The following is a 14,529-nucleotide window of genomic DNA, read 5'->3' on the forward strand; positions in this document are numbered from 1 at the left end:
GCTGATGTGCTGTGTACAGATGGAGCATTCATGTGGTTTCAGATTTTCAATTTGGTTTGTTCAGATGTAGGTGCTCTGGTAGGCCCTGGGATTGTGGTAGGGCATCAAAGGCTAATGGGGGGATTCTAGAGAGGATTAACAAGAACTCTCTAAGTATGAAAGGGAAAAGAAAAGCCTGACATTGTTCAGAAAGAGTGCCTTTTGGTGGTTTCATCTAAAGAATTGTCTGCCCAGGCTCACAAAGAGATCAAATAGGAACTAGATAATATTCAGGAACTGCTTTGCAGATAGAAAAAGGGAGATGGAATTAATGCTTCCTTTGAGTGGCATCCAGAGAAGAAAGTGGGAACTCATTCTTTTTCTTTTGTTTAAGGAAATTAAACTGAAATAAGTAGATAAATGCCAGTAGCTAAATCAGATGATCAGTGTTTCATTTTGAACATGTGAAGCAAGTATCGTTTTTTATGATCCTATTTTTATTATTACCATATGCTGACAACTTTTTTATTTTACAATACAATTCAGTTCTACATATCAGCCACGGATTCCCTTGTTCTCCCCCCTCCGGCCCCCCTCCCTTTCCCCTCAGCCCATCCCCCATTCCCACCTCCTCCAGGGCAAAGCCTCCCCCGCCCGAGGACTGAGATCAACCAGGTAGACTCAGTCCAGGCAGTTTGGGCCTGTGACTAAGACCCATGGTGTTTTAATTTGAAAGTTTCAAATTTTTCTTAAGAAATGGAATTTCTCTCTGTTTTCTAACACTGTCAAGGTTACTGCCGAGATCCAAACATAGTACCCAGCTTACGGTCACCTAGACTAAATGGTTGATTAGAGCATTGTAGTTCTAAAATCATTAACTCAGTTTTTCAGTGACTGCCGAAATGTAATGAAGGGGAAGGTTTTACCAATGATAGGAAGTCACAACAGCTTATTCAAAGTTCTAATAAATCATAGAAACTGGTTACTCTGAATTTTAACACCAAAGTAAGAAACTAAAAGAATATCCAAGAGGAGTAGACATTTATTGCAGGCTTCCTCTAGTACTGCACATAATCTGATTAATCCTTTCTTCTTTTTTCTCAGCTTTCACATGTTATTCTGCACTCTCAGTCCTCCCAAATATTACCTGGAGAATAACTTCAATTAGAAAGTGTGTTGGGAGAGGACCTTGTAAAAGGCAAAGTCCTAAAACATGGGAGATGGGAGGGCTGGAGCTTTCTCTAGAGACCGTCCTAGGGTCAGTAGAGGGGTCCTCAGTCCTGTGAACTAGGGCTGGGCGGATGCTGGTCCATCTCCTGGTTTAAGCTCCTCTCTTTGAAAAGCCCTTAGGAACATGGAAGTTAGAAAGAACAGGGGTTTCACTATAATCTTACAAGACACTCCAGTCGTGCTGGCTGCCATCCCCAGATCTGAGGGAGCATGCCTATTTGGTCAACTCTCCTGTCAAGAACAACACTAGACAGCCACCACACAAGGGATCTTGATATTTTGTGGAGCACAGAATGTTCACTTGTCCACTGTTCAACCCTCCTTTGGATCACAACCAGATAGTCATAGCAAACTTGCATTCTCACTTCACAATAACCTGATGGTCCAAACTAAAATAAAATAAAAACAGCTCACTTTTTAAAAGCAAAGTAAACATAAACATTTAACATGTTTATAAATAAATGGATCTTTATTTTGCCATATTTTCTTCTTTGCTTAGAAAAATAAGACACAATAATGAGGACCCCAATTTTCCATGTATCATAGCTGTATTGATAATAGCACAGAAAAAACAAATACTTTACTTCTAAAATATTTTCATTAAATAATGTCATTAAAGATTCAAGTTTTCAATTTTGGTTTTGATAACAGTGGAAAGTATTTACCAGTTGGAAGATCTTCATATGAGGACCTTAGTGCTTTATTCTTGAACAGTTAAAAAAAAATGCTCCACAAAAGTTTTAAACATGGCTTCCTTTTCCAAGTTTCTACAGTTGAAGTTACAAAATAGTTCACAATTATCTCCAAAATACATTGCTCCCCCTTTGAGTGGTTACTTCAGATAAATAAAAGGTTAATGGCTAGACCTATTAACACAAAGTTAAACTCTTAACTGAATATGCTTTGTTAGTAATGTGTACAACTCAGTTACAGGAATCACAATGAGTTTTGTATAATGCTCTACAATGTATTCACCGTTTCCTCTCTTAATCCTCAGAACAGGATAGATCAATCACATATGTGACATAATTGTCACCTGCTAGGCGTCACACCGTGGCTGTAATTGTTTCTGCATACTAAATTCTGTGACTACTAACAACTCCTCCAGTTCTGAGCTCTGAGCACACAGCTCTGAACCGTAATGTACATTTCCACTTTCTGTCCTGTGCCAATGTATTTTTTTTTTTTTTTTTTTTTTTGGTTTTTCGAGACAGGGTTTCTCTGTGTAGCTTTGCGCCTTTCCTGAAACTCACTTGGTAGTCCAGGCTGGCCTCGAACTCACAGAGATCCGCCTGGCTCTGCCTCCCGAGTGCTGGGATTAAAGGCGTGCGCCACCACCCGCCCGGCTAGTGCCAATGTATTTTTAAGTCATTGACAATACCAAACTTAACAAGCCTCTGATGTGCTTAAATCCCAGAGGCCCTTCAGTCTTGAGCCTCACCATCTCTTTTTAATGATGGTTCACTTATATTTCGTATCCTTCTTCTAGGTCTCTGTCAGTTACCACAGCTTGACCAGTTTTCCTGTTTGTTGAATACTGGACCTCTTGTCAATGTTACACACATTTCCCATCTCAGTTTTTCAGTATCCCATCTTGATTTTCTTTGAAAGCAACTAAGAACCATGGAGAACATTCTTCCCACACCCAGACTATTTACAAAATGTCTTTAAGTCCTATGGCATATTCTGTAGTTTAGATAAAGCTCAGGACTCTTTCAATTACTCTCAGGTATTGTTTTCTAATAGGGCAAATAATGCGAAGAATATTCTTGATTAGTTAAGTTCTGCATGCCCACTTCTGAGTTAAGGGCACTTTTCAAGTCTACAACTATTTACTGCTAATTTCTATTACCCTTCCTTACTCCTCCACTAGTCCTTTCATTGATAAATCATAATCTCAAAATTATATACAGTTGTGAAACTAACTTCACTCAGACTAATCTTCAGTATCTTTCTGCCTTTTGTCCATATATGTAGGAAGCCCCTTTGTTGTTACAGATCTTGATTTCATTAGGCTAAGAAAGATGCCAGAATTAAATAAGGCCAACTCCATACCAGCAAATCTACTTCAGAAAAGTGTGCCTTCTGATGCCGGAGATATGGCTCAGTGGTTAAGAACACTTGCTGCTCTTCCAGAGGACCAATGTTCAGCTTACCACCACCTATAACTCTAGCTCCAGGGGATCTGATACCCTCTCCAGCCTCCATAGGCTCAATCATGCACGTGAGCACATACACACAATGGGGGGGGGGGATATACATAAACAAAAATAAGTGTTAAAAAAGAAATGTCTTCCTTCTCTAATCTTCTAGATAGAGGTCAGAATTTGTGTCTCTGTTGGAAAAAAAAAAAAGCCCTTCCTCTTGCAAGCCACTCATTTTTCTATTTTATCTTAGCAGGAAAGATGAGAAAGATGATTGAGATGACATCTAGTGTGATCAAAATTTTGAATGGTCAGAATGCTGGACCATTGTCACATCACAAAACAGAACCACAGTCACAATTTCAAATTGTCCTTAACTGTGATGTTACTTATGTGAACATCCAGGATGTTTTCGGGTTGTTCTTATTTAGCTTCTAAATGCTCCAGTGACTTTCATAACCGCACTGCCTTTAAGTCATTAAATCGCTTATCTACTATTTGTATCTGATGCAGACTCTCTGTCAGCATTAATATCTTGCCTGTTATTATTAAGACTAAAGGTCAGTCTTTCTGTCTTTCCCCATATTAAATAAAATTTCTAGTTGACTTATTATGATAAGGAAAACTCACATTAATTAAAGATGGTGCTGACCCCCAAAGTTCAACTATGTTATGGAAATTATACTTTAAAAGCTCTCTAGTTATCATGCCATTAATCCCTTAAATTAGAATTCTCCTGGAGTGTTCTTTGCTTCATGTCAACGTGTTCCAAAGTTCTCTCTATACACACTTACATCTTCACACACACTCAGAAGTGGTCTGAGTCACATACCACAATACTAGCCATAGGCTCTGTGCTTGCTTTTTTTTTTTTTTTCATTTAAAATGTGGTTTACCTTGAAAGATTTCTGAGGTATATACAGTATAGCATGCTGACCTGCCTATCTGGACTCTTTCCTGGGTCATAGTATCATTTCAAAGCAGCAACTGCTGGGTAAGTATTTTCACACTAAGTTTCTGTTATTCCACACTCTAGTTAGGCTTTCATTATATTTATTAATTACTTATGAATAAATAAACAGATTGTTGACATTTTTACTATAGAAAAGCTAATATTCAGTTTTATGCCAAGAACTGTGAAACTTGTAACAGAATGTCTGTCATATGGTTTATGTGGAACCTGTTATGTTTCTCAGATCTTCACTTCAAATCCTACTGTTATAAAAATTGTTTGTTTTGACATTTGCATTAATATATTTTACAACATCACTTCAATTGTCACTTTCCTTTTCATACTACATATAAGAAAAAGAAACAGTTTCTAAAATTATTTCAAATAATTTCCTTGCCTGTTTGGAGTGGTGAATAGAAAGTTCTTTTATCACTGGATGTAGGATGGATTGGCTTCCCCTTGAAGGTACTTCCTGACACTGCATGTAGGATGGATTGGCTTCTCCTTGAGGCAAGAGCTTTCTCCCTAAAGATGCTTAGCACTAGCCAAAAACAAGGCTTTTGATCGTCCTGAGCACTGAGCTTGCATTTGAGTAAATGCCAAGCTCGTCCCCTCTTGGGAGCTGCCCCTTCTAAGCCCTGCACATACCACATCTGAGCAGGTACTACAAGCTTTCTGGGAGCCCAGTGAGAACAAATCTGCACCAACACCCAGGATGAGGAAACCTAAAATCCTGGAAAACACTCTCTGCTCTGTCCTGATTGCTCTTGGTGTTCATAAGAAAACAACCTGGAATAGGCCTGGATCTTCAAAGACAGCCAAATCACGTGATTCTCACATAAAAGCATGATTCTGAATAGTGTTATTTGTTGCTGCTGTTTTTCTTTATGAGAGACTAAATGGTAGTAGGAACGAAATCTGTTGAAAACCAAGATATGATTGATTGATTGTTTCCTGGTGTTCTAATAAAGATCATTACCTGAACATCAGAGAACCCTCTATTTTGAAGAATCTCATCACAAAACAGGCCACCAAGTCACAACCATAGCCATCAAAGGACAGGAAAGTGTTCCTTTAGTGAAGTTGCTGCTGAGCCACAGAGGAAGATGAGTACTGTGACTCTCACGGCCATTTCCTTAAGACTGCAGAACAAGAGAAATTTAACACTCCCTCCTTCTTCAATACAATAATCATTTTCCTCTTCATTAATTAACTCAACAAAAAATTATTGAATATATAGTATTACCATTTATATAATACTATTATGCACCTTGATAAGATGACAGCAACCATGCCTAAGAGTTACATAGAGTTGTTTTGATTTTGTTTTACCATGAGCCAGATACTGATACATACATTAGTTCATTTTATTGCACCAATCTCCCAAAGTAATTATAACTATTGGCTAGTGAGCAACTTAGGCATAGAAAGAAGTTTCTGGGCTCACAAAATAAGTGCCAGAACAGGGCTTACTTACCCCATTCATCTTTTACCCTCAACATGCATTCATATCTTTGACCTCTCTATTATATAAAGAAAAAGGTGAGGTCTGACTTTCAATGTTTTGGGGAAGAGAGACATTGAATAAACATATGAGCAATCTGTAATTTCAAATGCTGACTACAGCTACAGAAAAGGAACAGGGTATCATGAGACAGTGAAATACAATACTGCAAAGACTTTGTGCGTAGACTTAGAGCAATAGCAATGACCTTTGATGACTCTTCTCACACCTAAAAAAATGAAGAAAGTATGCTGGCGAAAAGTACTTTTGAGGAAACTAAGGCTGAGAAGGTGGGAGGCACTGAGGCAGCAAGCCAGCACTTACTTAACCCTCACTAGACAGCCTTGCCAGCATGTGCTGCTTCCTCCTCACACATTCCGGAGCCAGGATGGGCTGGGGGAGGTGAAACCCACTTCTGTTCTATTACCTCCTGAATAAGAAAACCCCACCTGGGTAAGATCCCCCACCTCACAGATAAAAGCGAATACTTCCTTTTCAGGTGTTTTCTACTAAGAAGTCGATAGCAGAGACAAAGCCTTAAATTCTACCATATCTTAATTGATGAAAAAGAAAATATCCTCATGGCCACATAAGCTTCTAGAAACAAGATAAGATCTACAATCAGTGAAACAAGCAAACAAAACATCTCTGTAAAAAGGACCTGGAAACAGAAGGGAGCATTGCTTAAGAGAGACAGAGATAGAGAATGAAGTTTCTGAGGAGCAAAGTTTCCTTCTGTGGTAATTTAAGGAAGAAACGGGACTTCATTATCTCACTTGACAATTACAGATGCGTTTCCCCCCTTCGTTGTTAGAGAAATCACAAAAGAAAAAAAAAAAAACTTTATCTTTTCCTTTCAAAGAATTTTCTGTCTGAAGATATGGGAAAGGTTTAAACCTCTAGTTTGCATTATTATTTATCCCATGCATTATTTTATGTCCCCAGTCTCTATACTAGGCATAGTCTCTCTCTTTCTCTCTGTGTGTGTGTGTGTGTGTGTGTGTGTGTGTGTGTGTGTGTGTGTGTGATTACTCCCAAAGGCAGAGTGACATATTAGTTTCTAACTCTGTGTTTCCTATCTCTGAATTCTGATTGGCAATGATCTAGAGGGGTGTGGAAAGTACAAGGTTTTCATGTTGTTGATAAGTACATCACATAAATAGACAGGTGAAAATACAATTTCCAGGTCCAATAAATTAAATATTTTTCTAATTTCTTGTTCAGAACTATTAAAAAGTTGTTGTTGCATCCTCCTCCTCCTCCTTCCTCGTCTTTCCTCCTCCTCCTCTTCCTCCTTCTCTTCCTCCTCCTCTTCCTCCTTCTCTTCCTCCTCCTCTTCCTTTTGTTTTGTTTTGAGATTTTTGGGTTTGTTTGTTGTGTTTTGTTTTGTTTGGGGACAGGGTCTTTCTTCAGAGATCTGGCTGTCCTAGAACTCACTATGTAGTCCAGGCTGGCCTCATACTTACAGAAATCCACTTGCCTCTGATTCCTGAGTGCTGGGATTCAAGGCATACACCACTGTGCCAAGCTCCTTAAAAATTCTGAATATCAGGCCGGGCGGTGGTGGCGCACGCCTTTAATCCCAGCACTCGGGAGGCAGAGCCAGGCGGATCTCTGTGAGTTCGAGGCCAGCCTGGGCTACCAAGTGAGTTCCAGGAAAGGCGCAAAGCTACACAGAGAAACCCTGTCTCAAAAAAAAAAAAAAACAAAAACAAAAACAAAAAAAAAAATTCTGGATATCATATTGCTATAAAACAGTCCACATTCGTTATCTTAATGTATCACTTCATTTAAGACTTGATACTTTACCTGACTTTTGATGCTACCATGTTAAAATGATTAGATAACCACACATACAAGTTAGTTATTTAGCTTCAAATAAAGGTTAAAGAGTATCCCATAGTAAAATACTACATTAAATCTCACCTTTCATATTTAGAAAATGCCCCTTAAGATTATTCTAGTATGGGAAAAGATCTTCACCAACCCCACATCTGACAGAGGGCTGATCTCCAAAATATATAAAGAACTCAAAAAGCTAGACATCAAAATACTGAACAATCCAATTTAAAAATGGGCTGAGCTTAACAGAGAATTCTCAACAGAAGAATCTCAAATGGCTGAAAGGCATTTAAGGAATTGCTCAACATCCTTAGTCATCAGGGAAATGCAAATCAAAACAACTCTGAGATACCATCTTACACCTGTCACAATGGCTAAGATTAAAAACACTGAAGACAGCTTATGTTGGAGAGGATGTGGAGCAAGGGGAACTCTCCTCCTCTGTTGGTGGGAATGCAAACTTGTACAACTACTCTGGAAGTCAGTATGGTGGTTTCTCAGAAAATTGGGAATAAGTCTTCCTCAAGACCCAGTTATACCACTCTTGGGCATATATTCAAGGAATGCTCAATCTTACCACAAGGACACATGCTCAACTCTGTTCATAGCAGCATTATTTGTAATAGCAAAAACCTGGAAACAACCTAGATGCCCCTCAACTGAAGAATGGATAAAGAAAATATGGCACATATACACAATATACTCAGAGGTAAAAAAAAAAAAAAAAAATGATATCATGAAATTTGCAGGCAAATGGATGGATCTAGAAAATATCATCTTGAGTGAGGTAACCCAAACTCAGAAGGACAAACATAGTATGCACTCACTCATAAGTGGATACTAGATGTTAAGGAAGGGATGGCCAGACTGCAATCCACAACTCCAGAGAGGCTAGCTAACAGAGAAAGACCCTAGGAGGGACACAAGGAGAAGTAGATGAGATCTACATGAGTGGACTGGGTGTGGGGGGGTGGCAGAGGGCGAGGAGTGGGGGATGAGAACATAGGGAAATGGGAGGGTCAAGCTGGAACAGGGACAGAGTGGGAGGGCAGGGAGGAAGATACCATGATAGATGAGGACATCAAGGGAATAGGAAGAGGCAGGGTGCTGGGGAGGCTCTCAGGAATCCACAAGGTTGACCCCACCTTGTGGGGTCTGGACCGGTCTACTCTGGTGACCAGCCTAGCAAATGACCTAGCTGTCATCATAGAGCCTTTGTCCAGTGACTGATGGAGGCAGATACAGAGATCCACGGCTAGGCACCAGGCTGAGCTCCAAGAATCCAACTGATGAGAGAGAGGAGAGATACTGCAGGCGAGGAACAATGAGATCATGATGGGAGGCCGTGCAGAGATGACCGGCCACACTAGTGGAAGCCCATGAACTGTGGACTGGTGTCTGTGGAGCCCCCATGGGACTGGACTAGGCCCTCTGGATATGGAAGATGGTTGTTTGGCTCAAACTGTTTGAAGGGCACCCAGGCAGGGGGATCGGGATCTGTCCCTGGTCTATGGGCAGGCTTCTGGAGCCCGGTGCCTGTGGTGTGACACCTTGCACAGCCTTGGTGCAGTGGGAAGGGGCTTGGACCTGCCTAGGCTCAGTGTGCTGGGCTCTGCTGACTCCCCATGGGAGACCTCCATTTGGGGGATGTGGGGATGCAGGGTGGCTTGGGAAAGAGGGCGGGGGGATGGAAGGAGGGAGTGAGATATCTGTGGATAGTATGTGGACTGAGTAGAAAATTTCTTAATAAAGAAAAATGAAAGAAAAAAGATTATTCTGGGTAGTTAAACTATAAACATGAAAAGTTTATGAACATTAAAGAGCACTAAAAAAGAAGACATTTAAAGTTCAGCACTTTCAGAGAGTGTTTATACATTACATGTCTAAATATGTCACAGTTCTTGCATCCCCAAATTAAGGAAAACTAAAACCCTTGTTAAATATAGCATTCTTCACAAATATCTTCCAGATCTCATTTCTTGAAAATTTGTAGATATAACTGACTTAATTCTTAATTGATCTCTTGTCATAATCCATTATTTTAGTAACATAGATATTAACAAACAAAACCGGAAATAAAATAACAAATTTCAAAGGATTTTTAAAACATAGCTTCTGGGGATCTTAAATTCTCCTGATGAAGAAAATGCCCTCATATGTACTGCAGTATAAACACTATCATCACATTTTAATGGAATGGAAGTCAAAATAGCACATTTATGTCCTGTCTGCATACACAACATCATGTTTCACTACTCCAGTGTTTATTGTGGTCTGTGATCTATTTCAGGAAAAGGGAAAAGGCTACACTAAAGTTTATGCTGACTTCAAAAGTGATCATTTCTCCCAAAAGATCATTTTCTTTATTTATTTTTATCTAAAAATACAGTTTTAGAATATAAAGACTCATCAAAATAAAATATTAAGCTTTGTGTTTTTGGAGAATTACCACAAACTACTCTCAGTCCTTTGAAAAATAATCTAATTTGAATCACTAGTCTAAATAGGTCATTTAACTTAGAAGAATTAAAATTAGCAGTGCAGGGTCAAGTCTTTTCCTAAAACATGTGCATCTGTTTGTCCTGTTCTCTGCAAAGTCAAAGCAGAGGAAAGTATCATGAACAGGCAGAATATATGAGTCTACTGTGAATCTCAGTTAATCTGCTCCTGGAACACCCATAAAATTAACAAAGTAAAAAGAAACAGAGCAAGGAATTTATTCGAGTTGGGGAGGATAGAGTGGCAGAAGGTAAATTGGCTCATTTACGTGCAGGAGGATGATTGCATGCTCATTCCTTGTTTTTCACACACATATTTTCACAATAAACACAAATCAAAATCAGCAAGACAAACCTAAAACTAACACTCCAATACACCTTAGGCTCGCATAAGCTTCGCTGCTTCTTCTATGAAACTAACAAGATCGTGAAACTTTCCAGATTACAGATACAGTGCCTGAGACCCCAGCACTAAGAAGACTGGGGCAAGAGTATAGGAGTTTGAGGTCAGCTTCTGCTACACAGAGGGACAACAGGAACCTCAGCATGGCCCAGCACCTCTAAGAACTGACTTATCTTACACTTTCTGATAAACTCAAATCCCTCCTATCCTGGAAGACTTCAAAAAATAGAATAAACAGTACCTTAAAACTCAGTTACTCAAATAATCATAATAATGAAACATAAATGAAGACGTTTAACTGCCGGAGACATTCAAGATCCCTCCAATCCAAAGGATTTCAACATTGTGTCAATAGCTCAGGAACCCTTGACTTCAGAAGAGAAGGCAGGCAAGGCGTCAGAAGTGCAGTAAGAGCCAGTTTTGCTTCAACATTCTTCAAAGCCACCAGAAAATGCACTCATCATTCTTTCTTGATTAAAAGTAACTTTGATGCTTGGGGGGGGGGGGTCTTTCATATTGCTCAGCTGGCAACAGTCTACTGATAGGAGTGATGAGGATGCCGCTGAAGAACCTGGCTTTCCCTTTACCTACTTCGCTAACACCGCTTCCCCAAAATGAGATCTTGAGAAATCCCGACTCCCTCAAGACCTCCCTATCTGTTTAGAGATAGGGAAGGACCTTGGCTGACAAGGAGACTCTGGAGGTGTGGCTTTGGGAAACTGCTAAGGAACACTCTAAGCTACATTTTTTTTTTTTTTAAAGAAAAACGCAAGGTGGGGTGCCAAGCAAAATTAAGATTTACTCATCACCAGATGGATGATAAAATATTTATGGTTACCCAAGACAAATTTACACGCCCCCCTCACACACACACCCTGGAGCAAAGACAGAAATAATCCCAGGGAAGGGTTGAACAGGCTGACTTGATCCTTCTACTACAGCCTCTCTAAATCCGCTTTTCACCCGCTTGTATCAGTCTTCCCTAGTCCCTCAGCGCGCGCGCGCGCGCGCGCACACACACACACACACACACACACACACACACACACACACACCCTGTCTCTAAGCGGCCACTACTCCGCCCCCCCCCCCCCCCCCCCCCCATCTTCAGTTCTGAGCGGACTTTATCCAACAAGGGCTCAGCCTCCAGGGCGTCCCTCTGGGTGGCGTCCCTAGCACTCAGGAGGTTCGAAAAAGCCTGGGGACCTGGCGCCAGTGCCAAGGCTGAGGAACCAGGGTTCCTCCTTCCACTCCCCTCAGTCTGAGAGAAGATTAAGTTGTCCGGACCGCAGAGCTCAGGGAGCGGTCCCTCCCACTCCAACCCCTCCCGAGCTCGGACACCCAAGGGTCCCCCCGCCTCCACGGAGGTGAGCGCGCACTCACCGGAGGTGAGCTGCATCCAAGCACAGATCTTGTACACGGTAGCTGTGTTGCAGAAGAAGAAGAGGGTAAAGCAAACGATGCAGGCGATGATGAGCATCATGGAGAGGCCGATGAAGAAGGAGGCGGCTTTGAAGGCGCCCGAGGGCAGCGTGGAGAAGTCCGTGAAGCTGCCCCTGCAGGTCAGCTCCCGGGAGAAGCCGTTGCCGATGCAGTAGTGGAAGAGCCCGAAATAGCCGGCTTGCGGGGTGTCCACGCCGTCGCCGATCCAGTAGGGCTGGATGAAGCACACCACGTTGACGATGGCAAAGCAGATGGTGAAGATGGCCCACAGCACGCCGATGGCCCGCGAGTTCCGCACATAGTTGGTGTGGTATAGCTTGGCAGCCTCCTGAGCCGGGAGCATCGCGGCGGCGGCGGTGGCAGCTCCAGGCATTCTCCCCCTCCTCCTCCTCCGCCTCCCGGTCCTCCGCCTCCCCCCGCCTCTCGGCTCGCAGGAGACACACTAGCAGAGCCGCGCGCGTTGCAAATCCCCTGCCTCCGCCTCAGCCCAGCAACGCCAGTTCTAGAGTCTGCATCCTCGCTCCCGGAAGGAGGGCGGGGGAGCGCAGAGCACCCCTCCGGCTTGCCTGGCACAGCCTCCCCCTCTCCCCGTTGCCTTCTCTCCCTCCCTCCTGGCCCCGACTCCAGCCCTGCTCAGCACCCTCCACCCCTCTGCCCGCTGCTGCAGCTGCTGCAGCTGAAGCCTACGAGCCCTCACGCCCCCCATTTCCTTTCCCGCCTCTGATCCCCTTTCCTGCCAGTGCTGCTGGTGCCCCAGGGCGCAAAGGACCGTAGCTACCCTGAGATGCTCCTTAAGCGTCAGACAGGAGCCAGAGAAGCGGCTGTGGAGTTGGGGGGATCTGAGAGCGCACCCACAGGAATCCTAGAGGCACTCCCTGGATCCTGGAGGGTGTGCTGCCAGCCAGGAGGCTGATCCTGGGAGCTTTTCATCACTGCACAGGAACGTGCTTTGACCTCTGCATCTTTGCAGAGAAGAAAGAAGCAGCATGGCAGGTGCAGGTGAGAAAAGGAAGATGACTAGGACGTGGTGCCCTACCGGAGCTTCCCTGTCAAAACCACAGAATTGCCCCTGGCTAATTCTTCGGGTACATCAAGTCCACAGATGGAGACAGGAGAAGTTGGGTAGAAACCTGTCAGACAATAATGTCGGAGTCAAGCCTGGAGGCTGATCTTCCATTTCTAAGAAGCTTGTTTCTCTTCCCACTTTCCTACTATTCAACCAAATGAACTATGGCCAACTGAAGCCCCATGCTTCACTTTCAAGCAAGCCATTTCTCTCCCACAGAGCTTGCAATAGATGGGTCCTGCATGCACGGAAGTGATCGTCACAGAATTTTAGAGTTTGTTTGAAAACATCCCACAGTTTTGGCAGGTGTTCCATTTATTACACAAATATTCGTTGGCAGCTAGTGTGTGCTAAAGACGAAGAGGATGACAATGGATACATGTCTTAACGGTGGAAGTATTCTCACCTCCCCCACAACCCAAAGCTCCAGTTAACCAGACTGTTGTCTTAGGGTAACTTCCCTGAATCATCTGCAAATAATGCCTTGCATAGCTGGTGTGCACCTTTTGCTGTTCTCCTGTTTGATTTATCCAGCATTGTCATTGCTCTTTGTAACAGGCCTATCTACCAAAACGAGTTTCTCTGTTGCCATTGCATTTTATGGTTCCTTCTGTGAACCCAGAATGCTCAATAGCAGGAATATATTTTGGTAAAAATCATTTTAAACCCCATGATTGCTGAATTCTTTGAGCAAACAGAAGGCTGAAGTCTGTACTATATACATGAAACTTCTATTAAAACAGCCCAAAGTCTAAGTGGTAGAGACTAGTTATGCTCTTCATCTGACACCCTGAAGACCTGCAATTGTGTGGGGGCAGGAAAGGGAGCGAGCTAGGGACAAGGGACACACAAGATAAGGAAAGGGCTTCTGCTTCAGCTGTGAAAGATCTGAAAGTGTGAGTGTGGGATTTACAATGAGGTCTCCTATAGGTATGGAGTTGAGGTATTACAATTATAGTTCAAGATCCATCAAGGCTTGGAAAAGAGGGTATCATTTAACAGATCGGGGACTGTTAGCTAGGGTAAAACAGAATTCCTCTCAGGTACAGCTGTAAACTTTCAGGAAGTCTTTAAAATATCAAAGCGATTTAAGAGAGATGCAGAAGGTGACATAAATGTGGACCAGTCCAATATAATACTTTATGTCTTTAAACATGTAAGTCAAGAGGATACATCTTCCGTGTATTGGTGGTAGTGAAAGGTCAGAACTTCTGTGAGGTTTCATTCTGAACTCCCCTACACCTGTTGGCACATCAGCATTTTAACTTGGGAGGAGGATGAGGAAAGAAGTAATGAGATTTGTAGGGCCAGTTGACAAGCAGTGTGTCCTAGGACAATGAAAGCTTCAAGGCAAGAATTGACAGTAATGTCTAGTGACTCTTGCAAGTCCTCAAGTCCCTAAGCCTGCTTATATAAAGTGGTCTTTCTTTGAAAGCTTACTTACTGTTGCTGGGGTGGGAATGAGTTT

General features: G+C 42.4%; 1 protein-coding gene across 9 annotated transcripts in view; it reads right to left on the reverse strand.

Moving 5' to 3' along the window:
- Positions 1-13,814, reverse strand: part of Lhfpl3 (LHFPL tetraspan subfamily member 3) — a 634,521-nt gene extending 620,707 nt beyond the window's left edge. For 6 of the 9 annotated variants that reach the window (XR_008214591.1, XR_008214587.1, XR_008214590.1 and 3 more), the window contains exon 1: positions 11,936-13,812. Coding sequence is in view for 3 of the 9 variants with exons in the window: in XM_052721823.1 (XP_052577783.1) it covers positions 11,936-12,368 (433 nt within the window). In the remaining 6 variants the exon portion in view is untranslated. Of the gene's footprint in view, positions 1-11,935 lie in introns of all 9 variants that reach the window. The other 3 variants (XM_052721823.1, XM_052721821.1, XM_052721820.1) reach the window with 3 other exon arrangements.
- Between the last annotated feature and the right edge of the window lie 715 nt (positions 13,815-14,529).

This window comes from Peromyscus californicus, unplaced genomic scaffold, assembly GCF_007827085.1.
Source record: "Peromyscus californicus insignis strain IS unplaced genomic scaffold, ASM782708v3 Scaffold_6__1_contigs__length_162567912, whole genome shotgun sequence".
NCBI lineage: Eukaryota > Metazoa > Chordata > Mammalia > Rodentia > Cricetidae > Peromyscus > Peromyscus californicus.